This window comes from Crocuta crocuta, unplaced genomic scaffold (genome assembly GCF_008692635.1).
Source record: "Crocuta crocuta isolate KB4526 unplaced genomic scaffold, BGI_CrCroc_1.0 scaffold72, whole genome shotgun sequence".
Lineage (NCBI taxonomy): Eukaryota > Metazoa > Chordata > Mammalia > Carnivora > Hyaenidae > Crocuta > Crocuta crocuta.
In genome coordinates, this window is record NW_027529427.1 from 8,875,028 (window position 1) to 8,887,307 (window position 12,280).

The 12,280-nt window shown below is 47.0% G+C and overlaps 1 protein-coding gene across 1 annotated transcript in view; it reads left to right on the plus strand.

Moving 5' to 3' along the window:
* Window positions 1–435: 435 nt before the first annotated feature.
* The window catches only part of IL17RA (interleukin 17 receptor A), a 25,661-nt gene continuing 13,816 nt past the window's right edge, over window positions 436–12,280 (plus strand). Inside the window, exons 1-3 of the mRNA XM_077759255.1 lie at window positions 436–698; window positions 10,990–11,014; window positions 11,745–11,891. Of these exons, the coding sequence (XP_077615381.1) occupies window positions 555–698; window positions 10,990–11,014; window positions 11,745–11,891 (316 nt within the window). The 5' untranslated portion in view covers window positions 436–554. The remainder of the gene's footprint in view (window positions 699–10,989; window positions 11,015–11,744; window positions 11,892–12,280) is intronic.

Below are 12,280 nucleotides of genomic sequence, written 5' to 3' on the forward strand. Positions count from 1 at the left end.
CAAGAATTCAGTCTCCCAGAGTTGGTGCCAACTATGTGGGAAATGACTACTCCTACCTCCTCCCCCGGGATCCAACTGAGAAATGCGTCGGAGCCGGCAGCAACCCCTGCCTGAGAAACAAAATCAGAGCAGAGCCAGACAATGGAGCGGCCAGGGGTGAGAGTAGAGGAACAGGGACTAAGAAATCGCACTTCCTTGGAGTCTCGAGCTGGGGGCTGACGTCCAGAGACAGAGAAGAAAACTAAGAAAAGGCTGACGAGGGGGGCGGGCAACGCGGGAAAGTACTAAAGCCCAGCACCCCGGCGGCCGGGTAGGCACGGAGTTGAAATTTGCCAGCTGGCTGGAGCCGAAAGCAAGGAGGGGNAGGAGGGCCCAGCGGAGCGCCGGTCGCGCCGGAGCCCGGCCCCTCGGCGGCCCGCCCCCTAGACCGCTGGAAGCCGGAAGCGGGCGAAGACGAGGAGACTCGGAGTTTCTCAGCGGAAGGCAGAGCGCAGGGTCGGCCCCTCGCAGCGCCCCCGCCGCGGGCCGCGAGCCTTCCGCGACAGTGCGGGGCCATGGGGACTCCGCGCCGCGGGTCGCCCGTAGTCTTGGGGCCCCTGCTGGGGCGGCTACTGCTGCCCCTGCTCCTGAGCGGGCTGGCCTCGGTTCGCGCCTCCCCACGGCTCCTGGACCACCCGGCGCCAGTCTGCTCCCAGCAGGTGAGACCCCGACGCGCCCGGAGGTTACTGGGGCGCGAGGGCGAGACAGGGGCGGCAGCAGCGAACGAGGTGCCCCGGGCCGGGCCGGCGGGAAGTCTGCGCTGGGGGCTTAGAGTGGGCGCGCTCGGAAGGACGCTCGGAGCGGTGGGAGTCGCGCGGTGGACCCGAGAGCCGAGGCAGTTTGCGGGACAAAAGTTCGCGTGGCTTGTGTTGCACAACCCGACCCGGCGTCCCGGGCGCGAGGCGGGATCGCCGCCGCCTCCGGGGCCCATGGTTCGGGGAAGCCGAGGGAGGCGCGGGGCCCGGCCAGAAAGAGAGGTGGGGGGAGGCCTTCGGAGGAGCGGGGACTGGACCCTAGCGGCCTCCACGCCGTGCGCCCTGCAAATCCGCACGGTGCCGGGGCGGGCCAGGACCGGAGCTCAGGAGACCCGTCCGGACCTCGGGAGCTTCCCTCAAAGGAGCCGCACCAGCCCCCTGCCCCCCGCCCGGCAACCTGATTAGGGAGCGGCAGTGCGGAGCTTGGGGGCCCCGCTACCCTCAGGAGGGACCCATTGATCCTGGAGCTCTGCGCTAGGGCCCGGACGGCCTGCGGGGGCCGAGGGGCCAGAGCGGTGAGACGGGGACAGTTGTACGGAGGGCAGCGGGCCGACTCCGGACAGCTAGGCGACACCTCCCCAGGGGCGCAGAGCCCTAGAGATTGGGCAGAGGATTAAGAAGACATCGCCCTTCCAGCTCCTCCTCCGTCACCGCGCCACCCCCGCTCGGTTGGGACCTGTCAAGTAGTACCCCCAATGTGCCCTCGGGAAGTGACACACCCACCCGGCCGGTAGCCTTCTGGGGAGGACTATCTTAAGGGGGAAAAAAACAAACAAACAGCAAAACCACGGCTTCTCCCCTCAAAACTGCCTCTCTTTCCTCCTTTTCTCTCTGGTTTCCTCAGCCCCCTCCCCTCCACCACCTCTGACCCAGTATCTGAGTCAGAGGATGTGAAACAACCAGAGATATTTCTCCTTATCTAATGTCGGGGTATTTGCCAAAAGAGAGTGGACAGTGAGTGACGATTTAGAAGAATTTTATTTTAAATGTGAATGATGTTGGGAAATGTCCTTGTGAGTCCTGCTTTTAGGCAAAGCAGGGGACACATGCTCAGCAGATCCTTCCCACAGACTTGGTATAGAATTCGTGTGTGCCAGCTTCCTGCAAACTACAAGATACTACTGTTACTCTGAACTGAAACTATGCACAAACACCCCGGGGACCCTAATGTGCAGGGACTCCAATCATTTAGGAGGGGGAAGAGGCTTGAGGGTGCTAACTAATGGTGCAAGGCAGCCTGTAGCAAGTGCTTCTTGTGCAACCAGAGAGTGTACGGAATTCCAGGGAAAAGAAAAACTCTTTCCGGCTGGGAGGTTCTTAAGGGCAGACAAGACATTTGGGCAGCCCCGAGGGGTGGTGGGAGCAGTCCAGGAGGTGGGAGGAGGCTGAGCCAAGGCCCTTGGGTGAGCAGGATAAACTAACTGTGTGGCTGCCGCAGAGGGTGTGTGTGGCAGGAAAGTGAGAGAAGAAGCTAGAAAGGGAGGTAGGGACTCCATTCTGGTCTGGTGTAAGAGCTAGACTAAACGTGTTTGACCTTAATTGCTCGGTGGGAAGCTACTAAAAGTGAGGAGCAGGGCTGGAGACAGATAATTATGAGCCAGATTTGTTTGCCATCTCTTGTGTTCTTCCTTCCCTCCATCTTGCCTCTACATGGACACCTGGCTCACAGACTACTCATCTCCATGAACAAACAGCTTCCCTTCTTCATTGACTAGTTCCTTTAAAAAGAAAGAAACAACACCCTTCAGATTTCTCTGCCTCCACGGGTGTTTTTGGATGGGACACAGTATAGTGAGGGGAGGGGAGGCCACGGAAACTTGGCCACAGAGCACCCAAATTTGCATCCTGACTTCACTTTTAGAATCTCTGCAGGCTTTGGCAACGTAGGCGGCCTGCGCCCGGGTTTCCTCACTTCCACAATGTCCGTACCACTTTCCAGATACAAATGTCTCTCCAGAGCCTGGTTGGAGTTATCGTTCAGTGACTCTCTCCCAAGACAGAGTGAGGCCTTCTGCATACCTATTCTGTTCTTAGCCTAGGCTGCAAGCACGGGATGTGGGGGCTTGATAGATATTTGTGGACTGAAAGTTGAATAAATGAATGAATGGTTAGCTCTGCTTGAAAAACAACGATAAACTAACACCAGGCATAGCACTATTTCTGGCTTCCTGGGTTTAGCACCTGAAAACCCAGATGACTCTTCAGTTCCCCACAGAAATCAATACTGGAGAAACCATAAGTAATTGCATTTCCCTGGACAGCCTGCTGGTTGGCCCTTCCCCTTGCCTGGACTTTCTCACAGGTTTGCCATGACTGCTACCCCAGAGGAAAGCCCTCAGGGAAAGACAGTGATTTGGCTTTGGTCAGTATTTGTTAACACACGACTTTAGAGACAGGATGTGTGTTGTGTCACAATTTTTTTTCCTGAGCACTTTGTGGTTTTGACTTGTGGTAGAAAAACTGTTACATGTAACCCTTATCTTCTGGTTGCCATGCCTCTATCCTGGTATAAAAAGTTGTGTTCTGTGGATGTTTTTACATGGTATAGGCCTTCTGGCAGTCAGGGCTGGGGTCACTGCTGACTGTGGCCCCAGCACAGTTAACAGGTTCCTTGGCCATCAAACCCAGCTCTTCACTCTTACTGCTCACAGCAAGACTTAGCACGTGGCAGTACTGTGTCAGAAGACCTGGTCTCTGGGTCAGGCTTCCCTGCTCACCCGCTCTGCAGCCCTGGGTCCACTTCACTGCTATGGACCAATGTTCTTGCCTATAAAAGATCCTCCCCTCACAGGGTCATGGGGACAGCAGATAACATGTGAGTGAGTGAAAACAGCCGACTACATGGGCTGTGGCTTTGGAAGGTACAAGGCACTAACATTCACCTGTAGCTTTGTGGCAGGCACCCTGCCCGGGGCTAACATGCTAGCTTCATTCCACACTCAGAACAACTGCCAGGCCACATGATTACATGCTGGTGGCCAAAAGGTCACACAGCTAGTGAATGCGGCGCTGAGAATCAAAGCAGTATGTGACTTCGGAGCCCACTTTTCTTTATCAGGCACTTGGCAAGCTTCAGTACATGCACACAGTTAAACATAGTGGAATAAATTTATTCCTTTTAACCTTTACCACTATGGATAGAGAATACTTGCTTACCTGTTGTAGGCATTCCTTTTTTTATTATTATTTAGACAGTATAGCAGTGATTAAGAGCATGGATTTGGAAGTCGCCTGGGTAGCTCAGTCAGTTAAGTGCCCGACTCCTGGTTTCTGCTCAGGTCATGATTTCACAGTTTCGTGGGTTCAAGCCCCACATTGGGCTCCATGCTGAGCGTGGAGCCTGCTTGGGATTCTCTGTCTACCTCTCTCTGTCCCTCACCCATGCGCGCTATCTCAGTTTCTCTCAAATAAACTTTAAAAAAAAGCATGGATTCTGAGCAAAACTACATGGGTTTGAATGTCAGCTCTATGGGATCTTGGGCCACTTAGCTGACCTCTGTGTCCCTCGGGGGTTTTTTTCATCAGTAAAAATAGGACTAAGCCTGAGTGGCTCAGTTGTTTAAGCGGTTAAGCATCCAACTCTTTATTTCAGCTCAGGTCACAATCTCCTGGTTTGTGCGGTCAAGCCCTGCATTGAGCTCTGCTCTGACAGCACAGAGCCTGCTTAGGATTCTCTGTCTGCCTTTCTCTCTCTCTTTCTTTCAGAAATAAACACTTTTTTAAATGGGATAATGGTACTTACTTCATTGGACTATTATAAAGATTAAATGAGATACATGTATAAAGTGCTTAGCGTGATGCCCAGCACAAAAGAAGAACTCAATAAATGTTAGCTGTAACCAGTGCAATCTTGCTCACCAACATTCTCCCTCTCAGATTTCTGCAGGAAATACCATTCACAAGCAAGACGCTCATTAATAATATTCTGATCCAACTAATTTTTTTAAGTGGGCATGTGAAGTAAAGAAATTTGGGATGATTTGTTGGAAGAGAATACAAGACCTGTCTCGGTAGCATTCAAAGAAGACCTTGGGGCACCTGGTCTGGGTGGCTCAGTTGGTTAAGCATCTGACTTCAGCTCAGGTCATGATCTCCTGGTTCATGAGTTCGAGCCCCACATCAGGCTGTGTGCTGACAGCTCAGAGCCTAGAGCCTGTTTCAGATTCTGTGTCTCCCCCTCTCTCTCTCTCTGCCCTTCCATGACTCTCACTGTCTCTCTTTCAAAAAAATAAACAAACATTAAAAAAAAAAGACCTTGAATGCATTTTTTACATCATTTAAGACATCATATAAAGGAAATTCTACATGGAAATTAAATTAATAGGAAAAAGTCTGCTATTCCTTCCCCTAAACAAATTAATATTTTCTTTTGTTTATCTCACCGTTTAATTCCTTCTTTTGTTTGGAGTAATGTCTGGAATAAAAGTCTGTCTTTTAATTAATTCTTAGCTAATATGTGGTTATCCTGTGCTTGCTTCTGCAACACGTATGATATATGGTGATCCTTTTAAAATGATACTAAGACATTTAAAACCAAAACCATTGGATCTCTGTCCCAGCCCTCAGCACTCCCTAAAACTGTTTCCCAGAGATGATCACGTATACTTCTTTTAGTTTTCTGTTTTGTTTTTATTTTAGAGAGCATGTGCACGTGTGGGAGCACACAAGCACAGGCAGGCGAGGTATGAGGGAGAGAGAGAAAATCTTAAGCAAACTCCATAATCCGTACAGAACTTACATGGGGCTCGATCCCATGACCTTGGGATCATGATCTGAGCCAAAATCAAGAGTTGGACGCTCAAATGACTGAACCCCCCAGGTGCCCCTAGTGTTTTTCTTTCTGGCATTTTCCTGCACATTTCTAAATGTACTTATACTGTTTTTCTTGACTTGTCAATTTTAGATATTACCTATTGACTCATAACAGATAAAAATTTTAATTTCTTACACTTCTCCTCCCACTGCCTCTCCCAATGTACCCATTGTAGTTACGTCATAATTTCAGTGAAATCCACGGTGTTTATACCAAGTAAGTATTTTCCTCTCTGAGATGATAATTCCTTTAATTCTTTATCTTCCATAATTTTCCACATAACTAGTCAGTTTTTTCTGTTGGATTTGTCATGCATTGTTTTCCTCAAACATCAGATATTCCATCCATTTCATTCCCTCATCCCCCAGAGAACTCCCTCCTGGAACCCTGCATTCTCCAGCTCGGACCTGGACTTGGCCCAGGGCACAACTATCATACTAGATTATCTGTCCTGCTTACGGTTCCTGTGTCCTGGACCCTGTGATTTCCTTCTCAGAGCTTAACTACCTCATTTTGCTGGAACATACTGTCCTGCAGTTTCCTAAGAAAATGTATAAGGATATGAGGGAAATAAATATACATATATACCCTCACACTTTTTTGATTAATTTGGCTGGGTATAAAAATCATGGATTTAAAGATAATTTTCCCGTAGAATTTTGAAGGCATTGATTTGTTGCCTTCTAGCAAACAGTACAGATGTTAAGAAAGCCAATGCCTTCCTGACTCTCGGTATGGCACCTATTTTTTTTTTCCCTCTCTGGAAACATAGGATCTTCTTTTTATTCCTGGTATTCCAAAAGTTTCATGATGTTGGGCCTTGGTCTGGGCCTTTTCTTCAGGCCATTCAATGAATGTTTTTAATTTGGAAATATGTATCCTTTAGTTCTGGAGTTGGTTTTTTTGCTTCTTAATTTCTTCCCCTCTGTTTCCAGTATAACTGTAGTCTGGAAATCCAGTTAATCATACTTTGATTTCCTGAGTTGGTTCCTAAATATTCATATATTTTCTCTCATTTCTGTTTGTGTTTATTCTACTTTCAGAGAAATTTCCTGAATTTTGCCACCCAACCCTTCTCTGGAATTTTTTACTTCCAAGGTTTATTTTTATTCCCTGCTTGCTCGTTATACCACAGTATCCTGTCCTTGTCCATGTTGTCTCTTATCTCTTTGAAAGTATTATAATTTTGTTTTAATTTTATTCTGTTCCCAGCATTGCCTTATTTTCTTCAAGAGCATTATTTTAAATTTTTAAGTTTCAGTCTATTTCTCATACAGGAAACCCTTCTTAAATATCTGATACTCTTTGGCTGTCTGAGAATACTTTAAGAATGAGGTCCTAATCATGATGAGCACTGAGTAATGTTTGGAAGTGTTGAGTCACGATATTGTACATCTAATGTAGAAACTAATATAACACAGTATGTTAACTATACTGGAATTAAAATGAAAAACTTAATTGAAAAAAATGTTTTAAAGAATGAGGTCTTAAAAAGCTGATTAAATACTCTGTGTAGATAGAGCTTATTGATCATCAGACTTTAATATAGGGGCTCAGGCCAGTGATGAACTTGCCCTATCAGGGGACTCTTAAATGTCGGAATCTGGAGGTCTTACCCCAGGGCTTGGGTGCCAGCATTCTGAGATTAGAGCAGGGAAAAAGAGGCTAAGGTTCCCAACATTCCATATGTAGACTTTCACTTTACCACACCCGCTTCAGCTCTTTTGTTTATATTACCTCCCCCAACACCTGATACCTTTAAGACCCTGTTCTTTAAAAGATTCTGATGAGCCATTGGCTTCCTTCTTGTCTCATTCCCTTCTGCAGCACTCAGATGCAAGTTCCTCTACTTGGCCTGAGCCAGTTGTCTAGTCCTCCTTCCTCTTTGGCTTTTAAAATGTGTTCACCTCTTTTGTCCACTGGTGTTTCCTCTTTGTCTTTGAAAATTTATAAAATTTGCTCTTTCCTAGAATTTTCACATGGTTCAGGGAAGGGGAAAAGATAATATATGTACATGATCAACATGCCACAACCTCTAATGGAATTTATTCTTCTATACCTCACTTATATGCACATTTTTCTCTTCTGTTTAAATCTTTTCCCCCTCTTTCCTCTCTCCATCTTTTCTGTGTTAACAGCCTGCTATATATCTGTCCACACATATTTTCATATGCTCATACAATCGTATGCAAGCATATGTAAATATATGGGAAGGGGTGGGGCGCCTGGGTGGCTTAGTCGGTTAAGCGTCCGACTTTCGCTTAGGTCATGATCTCGCGGTTCGTGGGTTCGAGCCCCGCGTCGGGCTCTGTGCTGACTGCCAGCTCAGAGCCTAGAGCCTATTTCAGAGTCTGTATCTCCCTCTCTCTCTGACCCTCCCCTGTTCATGCTGTCTCTCTCTCCCTCTCTCCTAGAAATAAATTAAAATACATAAAAAATATATAAATATATGGGAAGGGGTTTTTCATCATTTGTTTCTATAGAAAATTGGTTCATATGATAAAAAGTTCTTTGGAACTTATTCTTCTCACTCATCAACACATCTTAGCCATCACTCCAGGTCAGTAAGTATATCTATGTAACTAATTCTCTTTAATAATTACATAATATTCCATAGTAGAGAGCAGTCTATCCAACCATTTGTCTTGATGGATATTGAGATTTAAGCTAGATCTCCCATTATTCAAGCATTCCCTATTGATGGGCATTCAATACCACAGAATAAGAGGGTAAGTTACCCATTTTTTAAAGATAGCACAAGGATAATTCTAAAGCTTGCTTGATCCATTAGGTGGCCTGGGTGGCTCAGTCAGTTAAGCGTCTGACTCTTGATTTCAGCCATGCCCGGTCCTAGGAGTTTCCAGTGGAAGGAGAAATGAGCTTGTGCTTGGGAGTTAATCTCCTCACCAGCAGGTTGACACTAGAAACAGAGTGATACTAGAGTGATCAGACAGCTAGTAGATTTTGTTGAACATGTGAGGAGCACCTAGTAGGGTTTGGATGGTCCTGGGCAATGAGAACTTATCACCAGGAGCTGGACAGGATACAGAAAATGTGGACCCCAAGGGCTCTTGAACTGGTGTTCCAGATGCTCAGATGGTAAGGTATGGATGAAATGGAATGCTTGGAACCAATCCTGGAGCATGCTCAAGGATATCGTCCCTGTATCCACTTTATGAGTGAACCCTGGTGACATCACATCTTCCCCCTCCCATCTTTAGCTCTGTCTCTCTGCTCTCTCTATCTCTCTCTCTTTTTTTTTAAGTTTATTTATTTTGAGAGAGAGAGCATGTGTGCCAGCACAAGCAGAGGGCGGGGTGGGGAGAAGTGGTCAGAGAGGGAGAGAACCCCAAGCAGGCTCCGCACAGAGCCTGATATGGCACTCAAACTCAGGAACCCATGAGCTCCTGACCTGAGCCAAAATCAAGAGTCAGACGCAAGGCGCCTGGGTGGCTCAGTAGGTTGAGCATCTGACTTCAGCTCAGGCCATGATCTCACAGTTCATGGGTTTGAGTCCTGTGTCAGGCTCTGTGCTGACAGCTCAGAGCCTGGAGCCTGCTTCAAATTCCGTGTCTCCCTCTCTCTCTGCCCCTCCCCCGCTCATGCTCTGTCTCTCAAAAATAAATAAACATTAAAAAAAAAAAGAGTCGGATGCTTTACTGACTGAGCCACCTAGGCGTTCTCTGCTCCCTCTGGAGAGAAAGGCAGGTGCTGACCCCAACACCCTATTTACACGCATATACCAAATCCCTGTGTTGTCCTGAAAATCTTATTTCTGATCTGCTTCAACATCCAACTTTCTGTCCCACAAGTGATTATTGGTCCATTTTGCCAGTTTGGATAACTAGAAACACCTGAGCCCACGTTCTTCCTTTGCTCCACTGTCAAATCTGAATATATAGAGGTTACTTCTTATAGTAATAGCTTCCATTTATTGAGTGCTTACTATATGCCAAGCTCCAAGGAAGGGCAGCCAGTAATTAAAGAGCAGCCATTATGTGCCAGACATTGGATAAATATTGTCTCGTTTAGCAGGCAGTGACATGGTTCCCTGGGCACTATAGCCAACAGAATTCCTCATAACGATTTTCTTAGGGCTTCTAGTAAGCTAGCTGTTTAACAGTCCAGGAGCGCTGTATTACTTTATCTAATTGCATCATTAATACACAAATACATTTCTGCTGCTTGAAATTTTTTATAATAGAGATATATTAAAAGTGGAAAGTAAGGAGCTCCCTAAACCTATGCCACCATCACCACCAGCCCAGCCCCTACCCCATGATATTTATATTTGTATCATTTGATTTTCAACCATGCTGTGAAGTTGGCGTTATGGGTGTTTTGATTTTACAGTTGAGGAAATCAAGGCCTGGCAATGTTTGATTGCCTAGAATCACTTAGCTGGTAAGAGGTGGGAAGGTGGCTGAGCTCCAGGGATGTGTGTCTTCCAAAGTAGAGTTGGCTGGCCAAACTCAAGCCCGGTGATTACCTCTATTGTTCGTAATTGGGGCTTCTAAATTCGGCTCCCCAGAGCTCCTCTGGGTTAAAGAGTTAATACAGATTGCCAAGTGGGAGGCGGCATAAGGGAATATCTGTGCTTCGGTCTTCTAATCTATAAAACGGGGCTGAGGGGAGTTCTTTTTTTTTTTTTAAATGTTTTATTTATTTCTAGGAGAGAGAGAGAGACAGCGTGAGCAGGGGAGGGTCAGAGAGAGAGGGAGTCACAGACTCTGAAACAGGCTCCAGGCTCCGAGCCGGCAGTCAGCACAGAGCCCGACGCGGGGCTCGAACCCACGAACCGCGAGATCATGACCTAAGCGAAAGTCGGACGCTTAACCGACTAAGCCACCCAGGCGCCCCAAGGCAGTTCTTAATCATACGTGTGTGAGAGTTAGTGAAATAATATATCTAAGTCACCCAGAACAGGGTCTAGTACCTAAGGGAGCTTGCAGAAACTTGACGAATTTTCCACAACTGATCCTGTAACAAGGGCTATAGTTTCTGTTCCCTCCTCTTACAACACTGTTACCCAGCCAGGAGACGGGAAGCCTTGGGGTATTTAGAGGACTTTTCAGCAGGGTGCCCTAAGAGAACCCCTCAGTGTCTTTTAAAATTGGGAAGTTCCCGGCTGTTACTAGTTATTCAGAAAATGCCCTTTCTGTTTTGCCAGTCATTGTACCCACTGCCATCCTGTTTCTCCTTGGATGGGCAGAAGAGAAGTGTGAGGCGAATATGGTTCCCTGCCCCAAGAGCGGCCTGAAGTGGGGGTGGGGGGCTGTGTACGTATTATTCTTGAGAACAAGCCAAGGGAAACATGGGGAGCCTGGCTCGTGAACTGCCATTCTTTCACAGCTGTAATTACCTCCTTCCTTTTTTCCACAGGGGCTAAACTGCACAGTCAAGAATAGTAAGTCATCTGTTTTTGTTCATCTTGTCATTGCCTTGTTAATAAAGTGCTAACCCTATGCTGATCTCCGACAAGAGTGCCCCTGGTCCACTTTGGTTTGGGATAAGGGTTACAGCCCCCGGCAGGAGGTGCCCTTGGGAATCCAGGATGTGTGCACCTGCCCTTCCTGTCAAGAATATCCATTATGCAAAAGTCCAGAAGTAAGAAACAGAACTGTCATTTGGGTTTTGAAGGTATTGTCTGGGGTGCTGCCCTGATGTGTCTCTAATATGATTTGATCTTCCAGAGCTTCTGACTGTAAGGTGAGAGACATCTGTAGCATAGATTCTGTTTTGTGTTTTAATTCAAGAAGAAGGCATGTTCTTCAAGTGTCTGTGCTAATTAGGGACTCCTGGCATATAAAATAAATCAACTTTTATCACTACCCCATCCTTCCTGTGCTCCCATTTCACTGCTTTATTTCAAAACCAAATTTCGTGCTTCATCTTCTGTCCTAACATGCCCTTTAGACATCAGAGACTTGCAGTGACCCAGACAAGCTGGAAAAGAGGTAGGGGGCAGGGTGGTGAAGCCATGAACCCAGCCAAGGGTCACAGGCCCCTGGGCATTTAAGACCTAGCTCTTTGGAGCCACTGCTGGCACATCTTGCCCGCACACCTCATTCTTTTGCAGTTTTTTCAGGTTCTTGCAGAGCATGTGGGTCTCTAATTTCTGCTTTTTCTGGCTCCAGGTACCTGCCTGGATGACAGCTGGATCCACCCTCGAAATCTGACCCCTTCATCCCCAAAAGACGTCCAGGTCCACCTGGACTTTGTCCAGACCCAGCATGGAGACCTACTGCCTGTAGCTGGCATCAGATGGACCCTGCAGACAGATGGTGAGTGGGCATGTCACAGGGCCCTGGGGGATTCTACCCACCTCCAGGTGAATCCACAGACTAGACCATCCGGCTCTCCCACCAGACTCAGAGTTGGGCTCCCAGTCCTGTGCTTAGACATGAGGGCCCAGATTTCATGCTGAAAGTCTCTGTCATTTCATGCAATAAGTAAATACTTTTTCAATGTTTTAGATATTAACCCACAATGACATCCTTCCTTCTGCCTAAAATCCTTATCAACCTGGAAAAGGAAGTGAGGTGGCTAATTCTCTGACAGCAGTACAAATATTTATTGGAAAATGGTAACACATTTGCCAGCCTGCTTTTCCTCTTAATTTAGGGGCTGGCTTTTTTTTTTTTTTTTTTTTTTTTTTTTTTTTTTTTTTTTC